The 23,264-nt window shown below is 40.4% G+C and overlaps 1 protein-coding gene across 1 annotated transcript in view; it reads right to left on the bottom strand.

The window, feature by feature from the left end:
• LOC130324854 (uncharacterized) overlaps window positions 1-23,264 on the bottom strand; it is a 40,004-nt gene that overhangs the window by 2,859 nt on the left and 13,881 nt on the right. The window contains exons 3-5 of the mRNA XM_056553270.1: window positions 15,097-15,208; window positions 14,901-15,019; window positions 8,249-8,323 (exon numbers count right to left, since the gene is read on the bottom strand). Coding sequence (XP_056409245.1) covers window positions 8,249-8,323; window positions 14,901-15,019; window positions 15,097-15,208 — 306 coding nt within the window. The remainder of the gene's footprint in view (window positions 1-8,248; window positions 8,324-14,900; window positions 15,020-15,096; window positions 15,209-23,264) is intronic.

Genomic DNA, 23,264 nt, shown 5'->3' with positions numbered 1-23,264 from the left:
AATAAATAAATAATTAAATTATAGAAAACTATAAAAAATAAATAAATAATAAAACAATAGATAACTGTATTAAATAAATAATAAAATAATAGATAACTATAAAATAAATAAAAGAATAAAAGAAAATTATAAAAATAAATAATAAAATAATAGATAACTGTATTAAAATAAATATTAAAATAAAAGATAACTGCATTAAAATAAATATTAAAATAAAAGATAACTGTATAAAAAAATAACAGATAACTGTAATAAATAAATAAATAATAAAATAATAGATAACTGTATAAATAAATAATAGATAGATAACTGTATAACAATAAATAAATAAAAAATAGATAACAGTATAAAAATAAATAAAATAATAAATAACTGTATAAAAATTAACAAACTTAAAATAATAGATAACTGTATAATAATAAATAAATAATAACATTTGGTCACCACAACCTAATACTAATGTGTGCACATATAAAAATTGTTGTTGAGCAAGAAAGAAGCTACAATGTATCTTGAATCATCGTAGTCTTAATGTAACAATCACAGAGGAATATGAGTAATGTGTTTTCTCTCCTTTATCCTGACTGAGGAAGGAGCCTATGGAGGCTCCAAAATGCGTCTAAGGAAGTTCTTCTATACAAAATCTCCACATTATTGACCTGCATACCCTATGAGTATGTTCACACTACGTAATTCCTGCGGAATTCTGTGATCAGAATTCAGCGCAGTGAACAAAACATCAGTGTGAATGAGTTTTCTACGATACCCGTTCACACTGAGGAATTTCAGCGGTCGGACAATTCTGCCACTGAAATTGTTCAGCGCCGAGAAGGATCATGTTCATTCTTTTCTTTGAAGTGGCAGCAATGAGTCCAGATCTAAATCCCATTGATCACCTGTGGAGAGATCTTATAATTACTGTTGGGAAAAGGCACCGTCCAATAAGAGACCGGGGTTCAGTTTGTAAAGGAAGAGTGGTCCAACATTCCGACTGAGAGGTGTAAGAAGCTTATTGATGGTTATAGGAAGAGTGGTCCAACATTCCGACTGAGAGGTGTAAGAAGCTTATTGATGGTTATAGGAAGAGTGGTCCAACATTCCGACTGAGAGGTGTAAGAAGCTTATTGATGGTTATAGGAAGAGTGGTCCAACATTCCGACTGAGAGGTGTAAGAAGCTTACTGATGCTTATAGGAAGACACTGATTTCACGATTTTTTTTCCAAATGTTGGCAACCAAATATTAAGTTAAGGGTGCCAATAATTTTGTCCAGACCATTTTTGGAGTTTGGTGTGACATTTGAGTTTTTGGTTTAGTTCCAATACACACAAAGGAACTATAAACAAAAAAGATAAGCAGAGCTTCCCATAGAGTAATTAGTTATTACATTGAATAAACTGCTCACCTTTAGTTGTTGTATATGGCAAAACAGAACAACTTATAGCGCATAGATGTTAGTGGTGCTGCCTCCCGGTAGTCAGCGACACGGATCCTCCGGGCCGAAGTGTAGACATTAGGAGTAGGAATGCTGGAAAAATTCCGGGTACCTGGCGCAATCCACTGTGGAAGGACTTAGTCCAAGCAGGTTATGGAAAGATGCCGTTTATTAGCCAGTGAGCACAGACGCGTTTCGAGGTAACAACCTCTTTCTCAATGTGGTTATGGAATTCCACATTATGCCATAACCACATTGAGAAAGAGGTTGTTACCTCGAAACGCGTCTGTGCTCACTGGCTAATAAACGGCATCTTTCCACATAACCTGCTTGGATTAAGTCCTTCCACAGTGGATTGCGCCAGGTACCCGGAATTTTTCCTGCATTCCTACTCCTACTGAATACACACAAAGGGAATAAACAGGTGTATAGCAAAACATACGTTACTGTAATATATATATACAGAGGAGAGGAGATCTATATATATATATATATATATATATATATATATATACATATATATATATATATATATATATATATATATATATATATATATATACAGAGGAGAGGAGATATATATATATATATATATATATATATATATACAGAGGAGAGGAGATCTATATATATATACACAGAGGAGAGGAGATCTATATATATATATATACATATATATATATATATACAGAGGAGAGGAGATCTATATATATATATATGCATATATGCAGAGGAGAGGAGATCTATATATATATATATATATATATATATATATACACAGAGGAGAGGAGATCTATATATATATATATATATATATATACACAAAGGGAATAAACATGTGTATAGCAAAACATACGTTACTGCAATATATATATATATATATATATATATATATATATATATATACAGAGGAGAGGAGATCTATCTATCTATCTATATATATATATATATATATATATATATATACAGAGGTGAGGAGATCTATATATATATATATATATATATATATATATATATATATACAGAGGAGAGGAGATCTATATATATATACACAGAGGAGAGGAGATCTATATATATATATATATACAGAGGAGAGGAGATCTATATATATATACAGAGGAGAGGAGATCTATATATATATATATATACACAAAGGAGAGGAGATATATATATATATATATATATATATACACAGAGGAGAGGAGATCTATATGTATATATATATATATATATATATATATATATATATACAGAGGAGAGGAGATCTATATATATATATATATATATATATATACAGAGGAGAGGAGATCTATATATATATATATATATACAGAGGAGAGGAGATCTATATATATATATATATACAGAGGAGAGGAGATCTATATATATATATATATATATATATATATATATATACAGAGGAGAGGAGATCTATATATATATATATATATATATATATATATATATATATATATACACATAAAGGGAATAAACATGTGTATAGCAAAACCTGTGTTACTGCAATATATATATACAGAGGAGAGGAGATCTATATATATATATATATATATATATATATATATATACAGAGGAGAGGAGATCTATATATATATATATATATATACAGAGGAGAGGAGATCTATATATATATATATATATATATATATATACAGAGGAGAGGAGATCTATATATATATATATATATATATATACAGAGGAGAGGAGATCTATATATATATATACACAGAGGAGAGGAGATCTATATATATATACAGAGGAGAGGAGATCTATATATATATATATATATATACAGAGGAGAGGAGATCTATATATATATATATACACAGAGGAGAGGAGATCTATATATATATACATACAGAGGAGAGGAGATATATATATATATATATATATACAGAGGAGATCTATATATATATATATATATATATATATATATATATATACACACAAAGGGAATAAACCTGTGTTACTGCAATCCTTTCCTGTGAGGAATACTTCATTTTATAGAAAAATATCAGGGGGGCAACATTTACGGCCATTACTATATATATATATATACTATTATTCCCATTGATTCCCAATTTAATAACAACAGCGGCCTGTAGGTGACATTTTCCCAGGATTTATAACATCTCCCACATACTGGAGACCAGAACGCGCACACGGCGCTGCTACATGTCAAATGTTTTCAAAAGAACTGCAGGCCCCTTTATTGCTGAACGGATCCATCTATATTCCTCTGATTGTTACATCAAGACTGTGAGGATTCAAGATACATTGTAGCTTCTTTCTTGCTTAACAACACTTGTTACATGTGTACACATTGGAATTACGTTGTCGTGACCTAATGTTATTATTTTTTTATGTTTATACAGTTATCTATAATTTTATTATTTATTTTTATACAGTTATCTATAATTTTATTATTTATTTTTATACAATTATCAATTATTTAATTATTTATTTTTATACAATTACAATTATTTAATTATTTATTTTTATACAATTATCTATTATTTTATTATTTATTTTTATACAGTTATCTATTATTTAATTATTTATTTTTATAAAGTTATCTATTATTTAATTATTTATTTTTATACAGTTTTCTATTATTTTATTATTTATTTTTATACAATTATCTATTATTTTATTATTTATTTTTATACAATTATCTATTATTTTATTATTTATTTTTATACAGTTATCTATTATTTTATTATTTATTTTTATACAGTTATCTATTATTTAATTATTTATTTTTATAAAGTTATCTATTATTTTATTATTTAGTTTTATACAGTTATCTATTATTTTATTATTTAGTTTTATACAGTTATCTATTATTTTATTATTTATGTTTATACAGTTATCTATTATTTAATTATTTATTTTTATACAGTTATCTATTATTTTATTATTTATTTTTATACAGTTATCTATTATTTAATTATTTATTTTTATAAAGTTATCTATTATTTAATTATTTATTTTTATACAGTTTTCTATTATTTTATTATTTATTTTTATACAATTATCTATTATTTTATTATTTATTTTTATACAATTATCTATTATTTTATTATTTATTTTTATACAGTTATCTATTATTTTATTATTTATTTTTATACAGTTATCTATTATTTTATTATTTAGTTTTATACAGTTATCTATTATTTAATTATTTATTTTTATACAGTTATCTATTATTTTATTATTTATTTTTATACAGTTATCTATTATTTTATTATTTATTATTATACAGTTCTCTATTATTTAATTATTTATTTTTATACAGTTATCTATTATTTTATTATTTATTTTTATACAGTTATCTATTATTTTATTATTTATTATTATACAGTTCTCTATTATTTAATTATTTATTTTTATACAGTTATCTATTATTTTATTATTTATTTTATACAGTTATCTATTATTTAATTATTTATTTTTAAACAGTTATCTATTATTTTATTATTTATTTTTATACAGTTATCTATTATTTTATCATTTATTTTTATACAGTTCTCTATTATTTTATTATTTATTTTTATACAATTATTTAATTATTTATTTTTATACAATTATAAAATGCCCTGTATTAACCCATCAGACGCGGCGATCAAAGCTGACCGCCGCGTCTGAAGCGAAAGTCGGGCTGTTCGGGACCGCCGCGGTGAAATCGCGGCGTCCCGAACAGCTTACAGGACACCGGGAGGGACCTTACTTGCCTCCTCGGTGTCTGCTTTGTGCCGGGATCTCCTGCATGGTTGGCGCTCTCCTTCGACGTCATCCAATAGGAGCGGCATGCGTAGCGACGTGATGACGGCGACGGAGAGCGTGGATCCCGGGGAAGAAGACGTCCAGAGCGTCGGGGACACCACGGGGACGCGGCGACAGTGATGGAGGGCGACATCCAGGGCAGCGGTGACGGGTCCGGAGCGGCGGGGACATGTGAGTATTACCTCCTATACCAGTGGTCTTCAACCTGCGGACCTCCAGATGTTGCAAAACTACAACTCCCAGTATGCCCGGACATGCAATGGCTGTCCGTGCATGCTGGGAGTTGTAGTTTTGCAACATCTGGAGGTCTGCAGATTGAAGATCACTGTTGGGTGCAGAATCTTTTTTTTTTCTAGACTTTGCACCTTTAAAATTGGGTGCGTCTTATATGCCGGTGCCTCCTATAGGGCGAAAAATACGGTAGTTATCTATTATTTTATTATTTATTTTTATAGTTATACAGTTATCTATTATTTTATTGTTTGCCCACAAGGGCCCTGCGAGTGTTCTATATTACCTATTTTATTATTTATTTATTTTATTATTTATTTTATACAGTTATCTATAATTTTATTATTAATTTTTATACAGTTATCTATTATTTTATTATTTATTTTTATACATTTATCTATTATTTTATTATTTAGTTTTATACAGTTATCTATTATTTTATTATTAATTTTTATACAGTTATCTATTATTTTATTATTTAGTTTTATACAGTTCTCTATTATTTTATTATTTATTTTTATACAATTATCTATTATTTTATTATTTATTTTTATACAGTTCTCTATTATTTTATTATTTATTTTTATAGTCATAAAGTTATCTATTATTTTATTGTTTGCCCACAAGGGCCCTGTGAGTGTTCTATATTACCTATTTTATTATTTATTTATTTATTTTATTATTTATTTATTTTATACAGTTATCTATAAATTTATTATTTATTTTTATACAGTTATCTATTATTTTATTATTTATTTTTATACAGTTATCTATTTTTTATTATTTATGTTTATACAGTTATCTATTATTTTATTATTTATGTTTATACAGTTATCTATTATTTTATTTTTTATGTTTATACAGTTATCTATAATTTTATTATTTATTTTTATACAGTTATCTATTATTTTATTATTTATGTTTATACAGTTATCTATTAGTTTATTTTTTATGTTTATACAGTTATCTATTATTTTATTATTTATGTTTATACAGTTATCTATTAGTTTATTTTTTATGTTTATACAGTTATCTATTATTTTATTATTTATGTTTATACAGTTATCTATTAGTTTATTTTTTATGTTTATACAGTTATCTATTATTTTATTATTTATGTTTATACAGTTATCTATTAGTTTATTTTTTATGTTTATACAGTTATCTATTATTTTATTATTTATGTTTATACAGTTATCTATTATTTAATTTTTTATGTTTATACAGTTATCTATAATTTTATTATTTATTTTTATACAGTTATCTATTATTTTATATGTTTATACAGTTATCTATTATTTTATTTTTTATTTTTATACAGTTCACTATTATTTTATTATTTATTTTTATACAGTTCATTATTATTTTATTATTTATTTTTATACAGTTATCTATTATTTTATTATTTATGTTTATACATTTATCTATTATTTTATTATTTATGTTTATACAGTTCACTATTATTTTATAGACCCTGTGGATGTTCTATATTCCTAACTTTATATTATATTTAGTAATTAAATCACATATATTTACTAGTGTCTGTATATGTAACAGACTTTGAGCGCCGCTTCTCTTTACGGTTGATTTCTATTGTTTTCACATCTGGTTATAAGTGTTTTTTCTTTTTTTACCAGCTTCATGTTTTTTTCAGGGATTTTGCTGTGAATCTTCATCCAGTAAATATGTTTTTTATGCAGATTTAACTCATGTAAAGGGTTAAAGGCTTTATCCAGAATTAGAAAAACATGAAACAGTGCCACCCCTGTTCTCAGGTTGTGTTTGGTATTACTTCCCAGCCCCATTCACTTCAATGGAACCGAGCTGCAATACCACACGCAACCTGGGGACAGGGGTGGTGCTGTTACGGGATGAAGGCAGCCATGTTTTTGTAATTCTTGAGAACGCCTTTAGATCTGTTGAAGAACGAGCGCACTGCAGATGTGAGTTACAATGTGTCTTTGTTATATCCGCACCGATTCTATCTGCTATATATCCATCTACGCCTCTGCATCATCATAATCCTCCATTATCCTCTCGTATATTATTCTTCACCCTCCCATAATCTTCTTCTTTATTCATTCTCCCCATCTTCCACCTCATCCCCATCTTCCTCATCCTCATCTACCTCATCCTCCCTGTCTTCCTCATCCTCCTCATCTTCCTCATCCTCCCCATCCTCCTCATCTTCCTCATCCTCCTCATCTTCCTCATCCTCTCCATCCTCCTCATCCTCCCCATCCTCCTCATCTTCCTCATCCTCCCCATCCTCCTCATCTTCCTCATCCTCCTCATCTTCCTCATCCTCTCCATCCTCCTCATCGTCCCCATCCTCCTCATCTTCCTCATCCTCCCCATCCTCCTCATCCTCCTCATCCTCCCCATCCTCCTCATCCTCCTCATCCTCCCCATCCTCCTCATCCTCCCCATCCTCCCCATCCTCCCCATCCTCCCCATCCTCCTCATCCTCCTCATCCTCCCCATCTTCCTCATCCTCCCCATCCTCCTCATCCTCCTCATCCTCCCCATCCTCCCCATCCTCCCCATCCTCCTCATCCTCCCCATCCTCCCCATCCTCCTCATCTTACTCATCCTGCCCATCCTCCACATCCTCCCCATCTTCCTCCTCCTCTTCCTCCTCCTCTTCTCCATCTTCCTCATCCTCCTCCTCTTCCCCATCTTCCTCATCCACCCCATCTTCCTCATCCTCCTCCTCTTCTCCATCTTCCTCATTCTCCTCATCTTCCTCCTCTTCTCCATCTTCAGCAGGTTCATTTACCTATAGATGGGGGACAGGGCGGCCCCAGTGATTCCTGGGTGTGTATTGAGGACAGGGCATCCGTGTCATTGAATCCTGAGTAGACAAAGACACACCAGACACGTTATGTATAAGATCTGACAGAGATGCAGCAGAACTGAGTCGGCCTCAGGCCAATACCTGCATAGTACAATGTCTGTAACTGCTCAGAATCTCTGCAGTCACCAAAAAGCACAAGAAAACATACGAGACATGAAGGTGAACAGAGGATCTGACCAATGGATAATATTACACAGAGCATATATTGGAGGATTAATATTACAATGGATATATTAATGGAGGATGAGCTGCAGAGACATTGTGTGAGGTCAAATAAACAAGACCGAGGGAATAAGGAGGAGCGAGAGGAGTTTATTACAGCACAGATTTGTGGGCTGGGGGTGCAGTGCTTGTGTGTGTGAGAGGGTATGCAAAGAGGCAACCTGTTCTAATGTCTGATTACAGGGGAAATTCATCAAAATCTGTGCAGTAGAAAAGTTGACCAGTTACCCATAGCAACCAATCAGATCACTTCTTACATTTTCCACAGGTCACTTTAAAAATAAAACAAGCAATCTGATTGGTTGCTATGGGCAGCTGCACCACTCTTCCTCTGCACAGGGTTTGATACATCTCCCCTACAGTTCTGAGAGTTAAATGGCATGGACAGCTCAATCTGTACAGAGGGTCATTACAACAGACACTGGGCTGCGGTGCAGTGCTTCTGAGTGTGTGTAAGGGTATGCAAAGAGGTAACCTGTCCTAATGAGTGATCACAATATCGAGGGTTGAATGGGGTGGGCATCTTGCCACGGATTCAGATCAGGACCTTCTACCAGTTTATTATAGCAGGCTCAGATTTGTGGGCTGGGGGTACAGTGCTCCTGAGAGTTTATGTGTGTGTGAAGTATACATAACGGCAACCTATTCTGATCCCAGTATTAAGGTTGAATGACATGGGCATCTCACCCAGGATACAGATCAGGACCTTCTAGTTCATTACATCAGGCAGAGATTTGTGGGCTGGGGGTGCAGTGCTCCTGAGAGTTTATGGGTTTGTGAGGGTATACATAAAGGCAACCTGTTCTGATCCCAGTATTAAGGTTGACTGACATGGGCATCTCACCCAGGATACAGATCAGGACCTTCTAGTTCATTACATCAGGCAGAGATTTGTGGGCTGGGGGTGCAGTGTTCCTGAGAGTTTATGAGTGTGTGAGGGTATACATAAAGGTAACCTGTTCTGATCCCAGTATTAAGGTTGAATGATATGGGCATCTCACCCAGGATACAGATCAGGACCTTCTTCTAGTTCATTACATCAGGCAGAGATTTGCAGGCTGGGGGTGCAGTGCTCCTGAGAGTTTATGTGTGTGTGTGAAGGTATACACAACGGCAACCTGTTCTGATCCCATTATTAAGGTTGAATGACTTGGGCATCTCACCCAGGATACAGATCAGGACCTTCTTCTAGTTCATTACATCAGGCAGAGATTTGTGGGCTGGGGGTGCAGTGCTCCTGAGAGTTTATGTGTGTGGGAAGGTATACACAACGGCAACCTGTTCTGATCCCAATATTAAGGTTGAATGATATGGGCATCTCACCCAGGATACAGATCAGGACCTTCTTCTAGTTCATTACATCAGGCAGAGATTTGTGGGCTGGGGGTGCAGTGCGCCTGAGATTTTGGGAGATCATCATAGTGTGAACACCTTTTGATGGTGAACTCAGGAGCAGCTGAGCCTGGGGAGGTGAAGATGAACGTATACAGGAGACATTGTGGTCAGGAATACAGAGGCGACTCCTGCACACAGAGCAGCTGATCTCCACCTGGAGTCCTGCAGATCACATGATGGACGAGATGATCTCCATCTGGGATGACAGCGCAGTGGGAGGGGCCTGGTGCTCATGATGATGTGTATTACAACGTCTCCTCGCCCATATTTACCTAAACTGCTTGAAGTATTCACCCCATACGAGCGGTGATGGTGCCCGGGTTGGTATCTGCTGCTGTATATGGGGCAAGTATGGAATAAAGATGTCATGTGACATGGGAGGATGATGTCATCAGATCCCCGCATTACACGGCTGCGGCGATGAGTGCAGGATTATCTTTATGTGGAGATAGAATATAAGGAAGTGACAGACGGAGCCGCCCTGCACTCAATGAGACCCGATGACTAAACCCCCCATTGTGAGGAGATCATCGTAAAGCTGTGACTGATGGAAACATCACCTGGGGACACGCGGCAGGTAAACATGAGACGGGTCCACAGCAGTACAGAGTATACAGGAGAGGAGTGTGCTGATCATAGGGGGGGGGGGGGGGGTCACAGGGTGAGAGTTATATAGTGGAGGAGCAGGGTCCACAGCAGTACAGAGTATACAGGAGAGGAGTGTGCTGATCATAGGGGGGGGGGGTCACAGGGTGAGAGTTATATAGTGGAGGAGCAGGGTCCACAGCAGTACAGAGTACTTCAGGAGAGGAGTGTGCTGATCATGTGGTGGTCACAGGGTGAGAGTTATATAGTGGAGGAGCAGGGTCCACAGCAGTACAGAGTACTTCAGGAGAGGAGTGTGCTGATCATGTGGTGGTCACAGGGTGAGAGTTATATAGTGGAGGAGCAGGGTCCACAGCAGTACAGAGTACTTCAGGAGAGGAGTGTGCTGATCATGTGGAGGTCCCAGGGTGAGAGTTATATCATTGAGGAGCAGGGTCCACAGCAGTACAGAGTATTTCAGGAGAGGAGAGTGCTGATCATGTGGAGGTCACAGGGTGAGAGGTGGGTGAGAGGTATATTGTGGAGGAGCAGGGTCCACAGCAGTACAGAGTATTTGAGGAAAGAAATGTACTGTCCATGTGGAGATCAAAGGGTGAGAGTTATATAGTGGAGGAGCAGGGTCCACAGCAGTAAAGAGTATACAGGAGAGGAATGTGCTGATCATGTGGAGGTCACAGGGTGAGAGTTATATAGTGGAGGAGCAGGGTCCACAGCAGTACAGAGTATTTGAGGAAAGGAATGTACTGACCATGTGGAGATCACAGGGTGAGAGTTATATAGTGGAGGAGCAGGGTCCACAGCAGTACAGAGTATACAGGAGAGGAGTGTGCTGATCATGTGGAGGTCACAGGGTGAGAGTTATATAGTGGAGGAGCAGGGTCCACAGCAGTACAGAGGAGTTCTGGAGAGGAGTGTGCTGATCATGTGATGGTCACAGGGTGAGAGTTATATAGTGGAGGAGCAGGGTCCACAGCAGTACAGAGTATTTCAGGAGAGGAGTGTGCTGATCATGTGGAGGGTACAGGGTGAGAGTTATATAGTGGAGGAACAGGATCCACAGCAGTACAGAGTATTTCAGGAGAGGAGTGTGCTGATCATGTGGAGGTCACAGGGTGAGAGTTATATAGTGGAGGAGCAGGGTCCACAGCAGTACAGAGTATACAGGAGAGGAGTGTGCTGATCATGTGGAGGTCACAGGGTGAGAGTTATATAGTGGAGGAGCAGGGTCCACAGCAGTACAGAGTATTTCAGGAGAGGAGTGTGCTGATCACGTGGAGGTCACAGGGTGAGAGTTATATAGTGGAGGAGCAGGGTCCACAGCAGTACAGAGGAGTTCTGGAGAGGAGTGTGCTGATCACGTGGAGGTCACAGGGTGAGAGTTATATAGTGGAGGAGCAGGGTCCACAGCAGTACAGAGGAGTTCTGGAGAGGAGTGTGCTGATCATGTGGAGGTCACAGGGTGAGAGTTATATAGTGGAGGAGCAGGGTCCACAGCAGTACAGAGTATACAGGAGAGGAGTGTGCTGATCATGTGGAGGACACAGGGTGAGAGTTATATAGTGGAGGAGCAGGGTCCACAGCAGTACAGAGTATTTCAGGAGAGGAGTGTGCTGATCATGTGGAGGTCACAGGGTGAGAGTTATATAGTGGAGGAGCAGGGTCCACAGCAGTACAGAGGAGTTCTGGAGAGGAGTGTGCTGATCATGTGGAGGTCACAGGGTGAGAGTTATATAGTGGAGGAGCAGGGTCCACAGCAGTACAGAGTATACAGGAGAGGAGTGTGCTGATCATGTGGTGGTCACAGGGTGAGAGTTATAAAGTGGAGGAGCAGGGTCCACAGCAGTACAGAGTATACAGGAGAGGAGAGTGCTGATCATGTGGGGGGGGGGGGGGGTCACAGGGTGAGAGTTATATAGTGGAGGAGCAGGGTCCACAGCAGTACAGAGTACTTCAGGAGAGGAGTGTGCTGATCATGTGGAGGTCCCAGGGTGAGAGTTATATCATTGAGGAGCAGGGTCCACAGCAGTACAGAGTATACAGGAGAGGAGTGTGCTGATCATAGGGGGGGTCACAGGGTGAGAGTTATATAGTGGAGGAGCAGGGTCCACAGCAGTACAGAGTATACAGGAGAGGAGTGTGCTGATCATAGGGGGGGGGGGGGGGGTCACAGGGTGAGAGTTATATAGTGGAGGAGCAGGGTCCACAGCAGTACAGAGTACTTCAGGAGAGGAGTGTGCTGATCATGTGGTGGTCACAGGGTGAGAGTTATATAGTGGAGGAGCAGGGTCCACAGCAGTACAGAGTACTTCAGGAGAGGAGTGTGCTGATCATGTGGAGGTCCCAGGGTGAGAGTTATATCATTGAGGAGCAGGGTCCACAGCAGTACAGAGTATTTCAGGAGAGGAGAGTGCTGATCATGTGGAGGTCACAGGGTGAGAGGTATATTGTGGAGGATCAGGGTCAACAGCAGTACAGAGTATTTGAGGAAAGAAATGTACTGTCCATGTGGAGATCACAGGGTGAGAGTTATATAGTGGAGGAGCAGGGTCCACAGCAGTAAAGAGTATACAGGAGAGGAATGTGCTGATCATGTGGAGGTCACAGGGTGAGAGTTATATAGTGGAGGAGCAGGGTCCACAGCAGTACAGAGGAGTTCTGGAGAGGAGTGTGCTGATCATGTGATGGTCACAGGGTGAGAGTTATATAGTGGAGGAGCAGGGTCCACAGCAGTACAGAGTATTTCAGGAGAGGAGTGTGCTGATCATGTGGAGGACACAGGGTGAGAGTTATATAGTGGAGGAGCAGGGTCCACAGCAGTACAGAGTATTTCAGGAGAGGAGTGTGCTGATCACGTGGAGGTCACAGGGTGAGAGTTATATAGTGGAGGAGCAGGGTCCACAGCAGTACAGAGGAGTTCTGGAGAGGAGTGTGCTGATCACGTGGAGGTCACAGGGTGAGAGTTATATAGTGGAGGAGCAGGGTCCACAGCAGTACAGAGGAGTTCTGGAGAGGAGTGTGCTGATCATGTGGAGGTCACAGGGTGAGAGTTATATAGTGGAGGAGCAGGGTCCACAGCAGTACAGAGTATACAGGAGAGGAGTGTGCTGATCATGTGGAGGACACAGGGTGAGAGTTATATAGTGGAGGAGCAGGGTCCACAGCAGTACAGAGTATTTCAGGAGAGGAGTGTGCTGATCACGTGGAGGTCACAGGGTGAGAGTTATATAGTGGAGGAGCAGGGTCCACAGCAGTACAGAGGAGTTCTGGAGAGGAGTGTGCTGATCATGTGGAGGTCACAGGGTGAGAGTTATATAGTGGAGGAGCAGGGTCCACAGCAGTACAGAGGAGTTCTGGAGAGGAGTGTGCTGATCATGTGGAGGTCACAGGGTGAGAGTTATATAGTGGAGGAGCAGGGTCCACAGCAGTACAGAGTATACAGGAGAGGAGTGTGCTGATCATGTGGTGGTCACAGGGTGAGAGTTATATAGTGGAGGAGCAGGGTCCACAGCAGTACAGAGTATACAGGAGAGGAGTGTGCTGGTCATGTGGGGGTCACAGGGTGAGAGTTATATAGTGGAGGAGCAGGGTCTACAGCAGTACAGAGTATACAGGAGAGGAGTGTGCTGATCATGTGGGGGGGGGGGTCACAGGGTGAGAGTTATATAGTGGAGGAGCAGGGTCCACAGCAGTACAGAGTATACAGGAGAGGAGTGTGCTGATCATGTGGGGGTCACAGGGTGAGAGTTATATAGTGGAGGAGCAGGGTCCACAGCAGTACAGAGTATACAGGAGAGGAGTGTGCTGATCACGTGGAGGTCACAGGGTGAGAGTTATATAGTGGAGGAGCAGGGTCCACAGCAGTACAGAGTATTTCAGGAGAGGAGTGTACTGATCATGTGGAGGTCACAGGGTGAGAGTTATATAGTGGAGGAGCAGGGTCCACAGCAGTACAGAGGAGTTCTGGAGAGGAGTGTGCTGATCATGTTGAGGTCACAGGGTGAGAGTTATATAGTGGAGGAGCAGGGTCCACAGCAGTACAGAGTATACAGGAGAGGAGTGTACTGATCATGTGGAGGTCACAGGGTGAGAGTTATATAGTGGAGGAGCAGGGTCCACAGCAGTACAGAGTATACAGGAGAGGAGTGTGCTGATCATGTGGGGGTCACAGGGTGAGAGTTATATAGTGGAGGAGCAGGGTCCACAGCAGTACAGAGTATACAGGAGAGGAGTGTGCTGATCATGTTGAGGTCACAGGGTGAGAGTTATATAGTGGAGGAGCAGGGTCCACAGCAGTACAGAGTATACAGGAGAGGAGTGTGCTGATCATGTGGCGGTCATGTGGTCATGTTACCTATGATGAAGAAGGCCACATGGTGGCACGGTGTGTCCGGGTCCGCATGGTCAGGTAACAATGTTATTCTCCAGGAGGTGACGTTGAGGATGATGGACACGGCTTCTCTGAAGGCTGATCTGTAAGGAGATGTGTTATGATGTACAAGTGACACAGAACATGTCCCCCATTCCCCCCACGTGTGACATCACAGCACCTATCAAATGATGTCATCCTCTGAAGATGCAGCCAAGTGATGGGGACATCAGGGAGGATGAGGGACGACACTTCCACACTGTCCGATGTCACCTTCAGGCTTCTCCCTATGACTGAGACAACAACACAAAATCAGTCATCATCATCATCGTCAGTATCATCATCACCATCATCATCATTGTCTTCATCACCATCATTATCATCATCATCACCATCATTATCATCGTCATCATCATCATTATTACCATCATCATCATTATCATCACAGTCATCATCATCATCATCATCGTCATCATCATCATCAGTATCATCATCACCATCATCATCATTGTCTTCATCACCATCATTATCATCATCATCACCATCATTATCATCGTCATCATCATCATTATTACCATCATCATCATTATCATCACAGTCATCATCATCATCATCATCGTCATCATCATCATCAGTATCATCATCACCATCATCATCATTGTCTTCATCACCATCATTATCATCATCATCGTCAGCATCATCATCACCATCATTATCATCGTCGTCATCATCATTATTACCATCATCATCATTATCATCACAGTCATCATCATCATCATCATCATCGTCAGTATCATCATCACCATCATTATCATCATCGTCATCATCATTATTACCATCATCATCATTATCATCACAGCCATCATCATCATCATTATCATCATCACCATCATCATTATCGTCTTCATCACCATCATTATCATCATCATCATCATCAATATGATTATCACCATCATCATCATTATCATCACATTCATCATCGTCATCATCATTATTACCATCATCGTCTTCATCACCATCATTATCATTATCATCATCAATATAATTATCACCATCATCATCATTATCATCATCACCATCATCACCATCATTATCATCATCGTCTTCATCATTATTACCATCATCATCATTATCATCACAGTCATCATCATCATCATCATCACCATCATCCCCATCATTATCATCATCACCATCATCACCATCATCATCATCATCATTATTACCATCATCATCATTATCATCACAGTCATCATCATCATCATCATCATCAATATAATTATCACCATCATCATCACAGTCATCATCATCATCGTCATCATCATTATTACCATCATCATCATTATCATCACAGTTATCTTCATCATCATCATCGTCTTCATCATTATCATCATCATCATCAATATAATTATCACAATCATCATCATTATCATCACAGTTATTATCATCATCATCATCATCATCATCATCATCAATATAATTATCACCATTATCATCATTATCATCACAGTCATCATCATCATTGTCATCATCACCATCATCATCATCGTCTTCATCATTATCATTATCATCACCATCATCATCATCGTCTTCATCATTATCATTATCATCACAGTCATCATCATCATCATCATCACCATCATTATCATCATCGTCATCATCATTATTACCATCATCATCATTATCATCAGTCATCATCATCATCACCTTCATCATCATCATCGTCTTCATTATCATCATCATCAATATAATTATCACCATCATCATGATGCACTCACTATTCTGCTGTTATTTTATGTGTTCCCCTCCAGAGCTGCACTCACTATTCTGCTGTTACATCATGTAAGAGGAGTTTCAAAAACTGTGATTATCTGTTGTGCGGAGTGAATCTGTGGAGTGGGTGCGACTGCCTATAGCCCACATTCATATTTCGGGTAAGTCTTTCTCTCTTGCACATAGTGGGATAACTGTTAGAGGTTAAACACCCTCTGTTCCACCTCTAGGGGGAGCAGGAGTAGATTGGGCACAGGTGTATAATTGGGCACAGGTGTATAATTGGGCACAGGTGTATAATTGGGCACAGGTGTATAATTGGGCACAGGTGTATAATTGGGCACAGGTGTATAATTGGGCACAGGTGTATAATTGGGCACAGGTGTATAATTGGGCACAGGTGTATAATTGGGCACAGGTGTATAGATCTTCGCTTGGGACTCTTACTGAGATCTTGCTCTTCTGAGTGTTGCTGTGTAAGAAGGGGCGTGAAAGAGGAGTTTGAAAGCAGGAGGTTGAGATCGCTGTGAGTGTTAAATGAACCCACAAGGTCTGCAAAAAAAATTGAAGTGTAATTTTGAGTGTCTGTTTTTTCCTATACATTTGTGAAATCCCCATAACTAGATGGCCTCCATGTTGGACCATGCAGTCCGGTATATACCCTGCACAATGTATACAGTCCTTGACCAGCAGTGTGAGGTGCGTATTGTTGTGCGAGATGTGCGCTAGTTGTCCGTTTGGAAGCCCAGATCCTGCATCTAGAGGGGCGACTGGCAACAATGAGAAGCATTAACAACATGGAGAGGAGTCTCCTGCTCACTGAGCAAGTACTCTCGGGAGTAGAGGTGGGGGAGGACAGTAGGGGAAAAAGTAGGGAGGGTAGGGGAAAAAGTGTCAGGGAGGCTAGTCCTGAACTGGACACCCCAACAAGTTTGCCCACTTGGCAGATGAGGGGGATGCCATTACAGAGCTAGCAGAACTGCAGCAGGATACCGCCTCTGACCGCCAGGGGGGTGTCTGCTCCAGTAAGGAGGGAGGGAGGAGTGCAGGGCAGGCCAGACAGGTACTAGTGGTGGGGGACTCAATTATTAGGGGGACAGACAGAACGATCTGTCACAAAGGCCAGGATCGCCGAACAGTGTGTTGTCTGCCTGGCGCTCGAGTTCGGCACATCGCGGATCGGGTTGACAGGTTGCTGGGCGGGGCTCGAGAGGACCCAGCAGTCATGGTACATATTGGTACCAATGACAAAGAGGTAGGTGGAATGTCCTTAAAAATGATTTCAGGGAGTTAGGCCGCAAGCTTAAGGCAAGGACCTCCAAGGTAGTATTTTCTGAAATATTCCCTGTACCACGAGCCGCACCAGAGAGGCAGCGGGAGATCAGGGACCTGTACCACGAGCCGCACCAGAGAGGCAGCGGGAGATCAGGGACCTGTACCACGAGCCGCACCAGAGAGGCAGCGGGAGATCAGGGACCTGTACCACGAGTCGCACCAGAGAGGCAGCAGGAGATCAGGGGCCTGTACCACGAGCCGCACCAGAGAGGCAGCGAGAGATCAGGGACCTGTACCACGAGCCGCACCAGAGAGGCAGCGGGAGATCAGGGACCAGTACCACGAGCCGCACCAGAGAGGCAGCGGGAGATCAGGGACCTGTACCACGAGCCGCACCAGAGAGGCAGCGGGAGATCAGGGACCTGTACCACGAGCCGCACCAGAGAGGCAGCAGGAGATCAGGGGCCTGTACCACGAGCCGCACCAGAGAGGCAGCGAGAGATCAGGGACCTGTACCACGAGCCGCACCAGAGAGGCAGCGGGAGATCAGGGACCTGTACCACGAGCCGCACCAGAGAGGCAGCGGGAGATCAGGGACCTGTACCACGAGCCGCACCAGAGAGGCAGCTGGAGATCAGGGACCTGTACCACGAGCCGCACCAGAGAGGCAGCGGGAGATCAGGGAGGTAAACAAGTGGCTCAGAAGCTGGTGTAGGAATGAGGGGTTTGGGTTCATGGACAACTGGGCTGACTTCGCTGTCGGTCACTGAGACATGGCTGGTGATATAGTTGGGGTCACTGAGACATGGCTGGTGATATAGTTGGGGTCACTGAGACATGGCTGGTGATATAGTTGGGGTCACTGAGACATGGCTGGTGATATAGTTGGGGTCACTGAGACATGGCTGGTGATATAGTTGTGGTCACTGAGACATGGCTGGTGATATAGTTGGGGTCACTGAGACATGGCTGGTGATATAGTTGGGGTCACTGAGACATGGCTGGTGATATAGTTGGGGTCACTGAGACATGGCTGGTGATATAGTTGGGGTCACTGTGACATGGCTGGTGATATAGTTGGGGTCACTGAGACATGGCTGGTGATATGGTTGGGGTCACTGAGACATGGCTGGTGATATAGTTGGGGTCACTGAGACATGGCTGGTGATATAGTTGGGGTCACTGAGACATGGCTGGTGATATAGTTGGGGTCACTGAGACATGGCTGGACTCCTCACATGACTGGCCTGTTAATCTGCAGGGTTTACATTGTTCCCCAAGGATAGAATGAACAGAAAAGGTGGTGGAGTCTGTCTGTATGTAAGAAGTGGTATGAAAGTCAGTGTGAACGATGCCATAGTGTGTGATGATTCTGAGGAGGTGGAATCACTGTGGGTAGAATTACAAAAGGAGGGAAATACTGAAAAAATAATATTTGGTGTAATCTACAGACCCCCTAATATCACTGAAGAGATAGAAGGTCGGCTGTATAAACAAATAGAGAGGCCGCCCGGGCAGGTACAGTGGTAATAATGGGAGATTATAACTAGCCAGATATAGATTGGGGTCCGGGGTTGGCTAAAACTACAAAGGGGCGACAATTCCTAAATTTATTGCAGGATAATTTTCTGGGCCAGTTTGTGGAGGACCCAACAAGAAGTGATGCCTTGTGGGATCTGATCATTTCCAACAACGCAGAGCTGGTTGGTAATGTAACTGTGCGGGAAAACCTTGGGAATAGCGACCACAATATAGTTACTTTTCACTTAAAATGTAGAAGACAAAGACAGACGGGGAAAGCAAAAACATATAACTTTAAAAAGGCAAATTTCCCTGGGCTGAGATCTGCACTACAGGACATAGACTGGGGGGAGGGGTTCTCAAATACTGATACAGAAGGGAAATGGGACATCTTTATATCAACTCTAAATAACTATACAGCTAAATATATACCAAAGGGGAACAAATATAAACCATTAAAACTAAATCCTACATGGCTGACAAATGAGGTTAAAAGAGCAATAAACAACAAAAAAATAGCCTTCAAAAAATACAAATCTGATGGGTCAGCGATAACATTTATACAGTACAAAGAGCTTAATAAAATCTGTAAAAATTTAATAAAAACAGAAAAAATTCAAAACGAGAGACAGGTGGCCAAAGAAAGCAAAACTAATCCTAAATATTTTTTTTAGATATATAAATGCAAAAAAAACAAGGACAGAGCATGTAGGACCCCTTAATAATGATAATGGGGAGGTTGTCACAGGCGATCAAGAGAAGACGGAGCTACTGAATGGGATCTTTAGTTCTGTATATACTATGGAAAAAGGAGCTGACATTGGCCAGGTCAGTGCTGGTAACACATCATGTACAGGTCAGTGCTGGTAACACATCATGTACAGGTCAGTGCTGGTAACACATCATGTACAGGTCAGTGCTGGTAACACATCATGTACAGGTCAGTGCTGGTAACACATCATGTACAGGTCAGTGCTGGTAACACATCATGTACAGGTCAGTGCTGGTAACACATCATCTACAGGTCAGTGCTGGTAACACATCATGTACAGGTCAGTGCTGGTAACACATCATGTAATGTACTGAACTGGCTTAATGTAGAGATGGTACAAGGTAAGTTAAGTGATATAAATGTAAGCAAATCTCCAAAGCCGGCAGGATATTGTCATGTATAAAGAGGCATGGACTCGAGGGACAGGGACATAATACTCCCCCTTTATAAAGCATTGGTGCAGTCTATAGTGTATAATACTCCCCCTTTATAAAGCATTGGTACAGTCTATAGTGTATAATACTCCCCCTTTATAAAGCCTTGGTACAGTCTATAGTGTAGAATACTCCCCCTTTATAAAGCATTGGTACAGTCTATAGTGTATAATACTCCCCCTTTATAAAGCATTGGTACAGTCTATAGTGTATAATACTCCCCCTTTATAAAGCATTGGTACAGTCTATAGTGTATAATACTCCCCCTTTATAAAGCATTGGTACAGTCTATAGTGTATAATACTCCCCCTTTATAAAGCATTGGTACAGTCTATAGTGTATAATACTCCCCCTTTATAAAGCATTGGTACAGTCTATAGTGTATAATACTCCCCCTTTATAAAGCATTGGTACAGTCTATAGTGTATAATACTCCCCCTTTATAAAGCATTGGTACAGTCTATAGTGTATAATACTCCCCCTTTATAAAGCATTGGTACAGTCTATAGTGTATAATACTCCCCCTTTATAAAGCATTGGTACGGCCTCACCTGGAATATGCTGCTCAGTTTTGGTCGCCTGTTCATAAAAGGGACACAGCGGAGTTGGAAAGGGTGCAGAGACGCGCGACTAAACTAATATGGGGCCTGGATCATCTTAGCTATGAGGAGCGATTAAAGGAGTTACAATTGTTTAGTCTTGAGAAGAGACGTATAAGGGGGGATATGATAAACGTATATAAGTATATTAATGGCCCATACAAAAAATATGGAGAAAAACTGTTCCAGGTTAAACCCCCCCAAAGGACGAGGGGGCACTCCCTCCATCTGGAGAAGAAAAGGTTTAGTCTCAAGGGGCGACACGCCTTCTTTACCGTGAGGACTGTGAATTTATGGAACGGTCTACCTCAGGAACTGGTCACAGCAGGAACAATTAACAGCTTTAAAACAGGGTTAGATACATTCATGGAACAAAATAACATTAATGCTTATGAAGAAATATAAAATCCCTTCCCCAATATTGCGCCGCACCCCTACCCCTTAATTCCCTGGTTGAACTTGATGGACATATGTCTTTTTTCGACCGTACTAACTATGTAACTATGTAACTATGTCTTATCCTGCAGAGCCGCACTCACTATTCTGCTGTTACATCATGTCTTATCCTCCAGAGCTGCACTCACTATTCTGCTGTTACATCATCTCTTATCCTGCAGAGACGCACTCACTATTCTGCTGTTACATCATGTCTTATCCTGCAGAGCCGCACTCACTATTCTGCTGTTACATCATGTCTTATCCTGCAGAGCCGCACTCACTATTCTGCTGTTACATCATGTCTTATCCTCCCGAGCTGCACTCACTATTCTGCTGTTACATCATGTCTTATCCTCCAGAGCTGCACTCACTATTCTGCTGTTACATCATGTCTTATCCTGCAGAGCCGCACTCACTATTCTGCTGTTACATCATGTCTTATCCTCCAGAGCTGCACTCACTATTCTGCTGTTACATTATGTCTTATCCTCTAGAGCTGCACTCACTATTCTGCTGTTACATCATGTCTTATCCTCCAGAGCTGCACTCACTAGTCTGCTGTTACATCATGTCTTATCCTCCAGTGCTGCATTCACTATTCTGCTGTTACATCATGTCTTATCCTCCAGTGCTGCATTCACTATTCTGCTGTTACATCATGTCTTATCCTCCAGAACTGTTCTCACTATTCTGCTGTTACCTCATGTCTTATCCTCCCGAGCTGCACTCACTATTCTGCTGTTACATCATGTCTTATCCTCCAGAGCTGCATTCACTATTCTGCTGTTACATCATGTCTTATCCTCCAGAGCTGCACTCACTATTCTGCTGTTACATCATGTCTTATCATCCAGAGCTGCACTCACTATTCTGCTGTTACATCATGTCTTAACCTCCAGAGCTGCACTCAATATTCTGCTGTTACATGATGTCTTATCCTCCAGAGCTGCACTCACTATTCTGTGGTTTCAATAAGTTTTATCCTCCAGAGCTGCACTCACTATTCTGCTGTTACATGATGTCTTATCCTCCAGAGCTGCACTCACTATTCTCCTGTTACATCATGTCTTATCCTCCAGAGCTGCACTCACTATTCTGCTGTTACATCATGTCTTATCCTCCAGAGCTGCACTCACTATTCTGCTGTTACATCATGTCTTATCCTCCAGAGCTGCACTCACTATTCTGCTGTTGCATCATGTCTTATCCTCCAGAGCTGCACTCACTATTCTGCTGTTGCATCATGTCTTATCCTCCAGAGCTGCACTCACTAGTCTGCTGTTACATCATGTCTTATCCTCCAGTGCTGCATTCACTATTCTGCTGTTACATCATGTCTTATCCTTCAGAACTGCTCTCACTATTCTGCTGTTACCTCATGTCTTATCCTCCCGAGCTGCACTCACTATTCTGCTGTTACATCATGTCTTATCCTCCAGAGCTGCATTCACTATTCTGCTGTTACATCATGTCTTATCCTCCAGAGCTGCACTCACTATTCTGCTGTTACATCATGTCTTATCATCCTGAGCTGCACTCA

Source organism: Hyla sarda, unplaced genomic scaffold, assembly GCF_029499605.1.
Source record: "Hyla sarda isolate aHylSar1 unplaced genomic scaffold, aHylSar1.hap1 scaffold_267, whole genome shotgun sequence".
Taxonomy (NCBI): domain Eukaryota; kingdom Metazoa; phylum Chordata; class Amphibia; order Anura; family Hylidae; genus Hyla; species Hyla sarda.
This window is presented reverse-complemented; position numbering and strand designations above follow the sequence as displayed.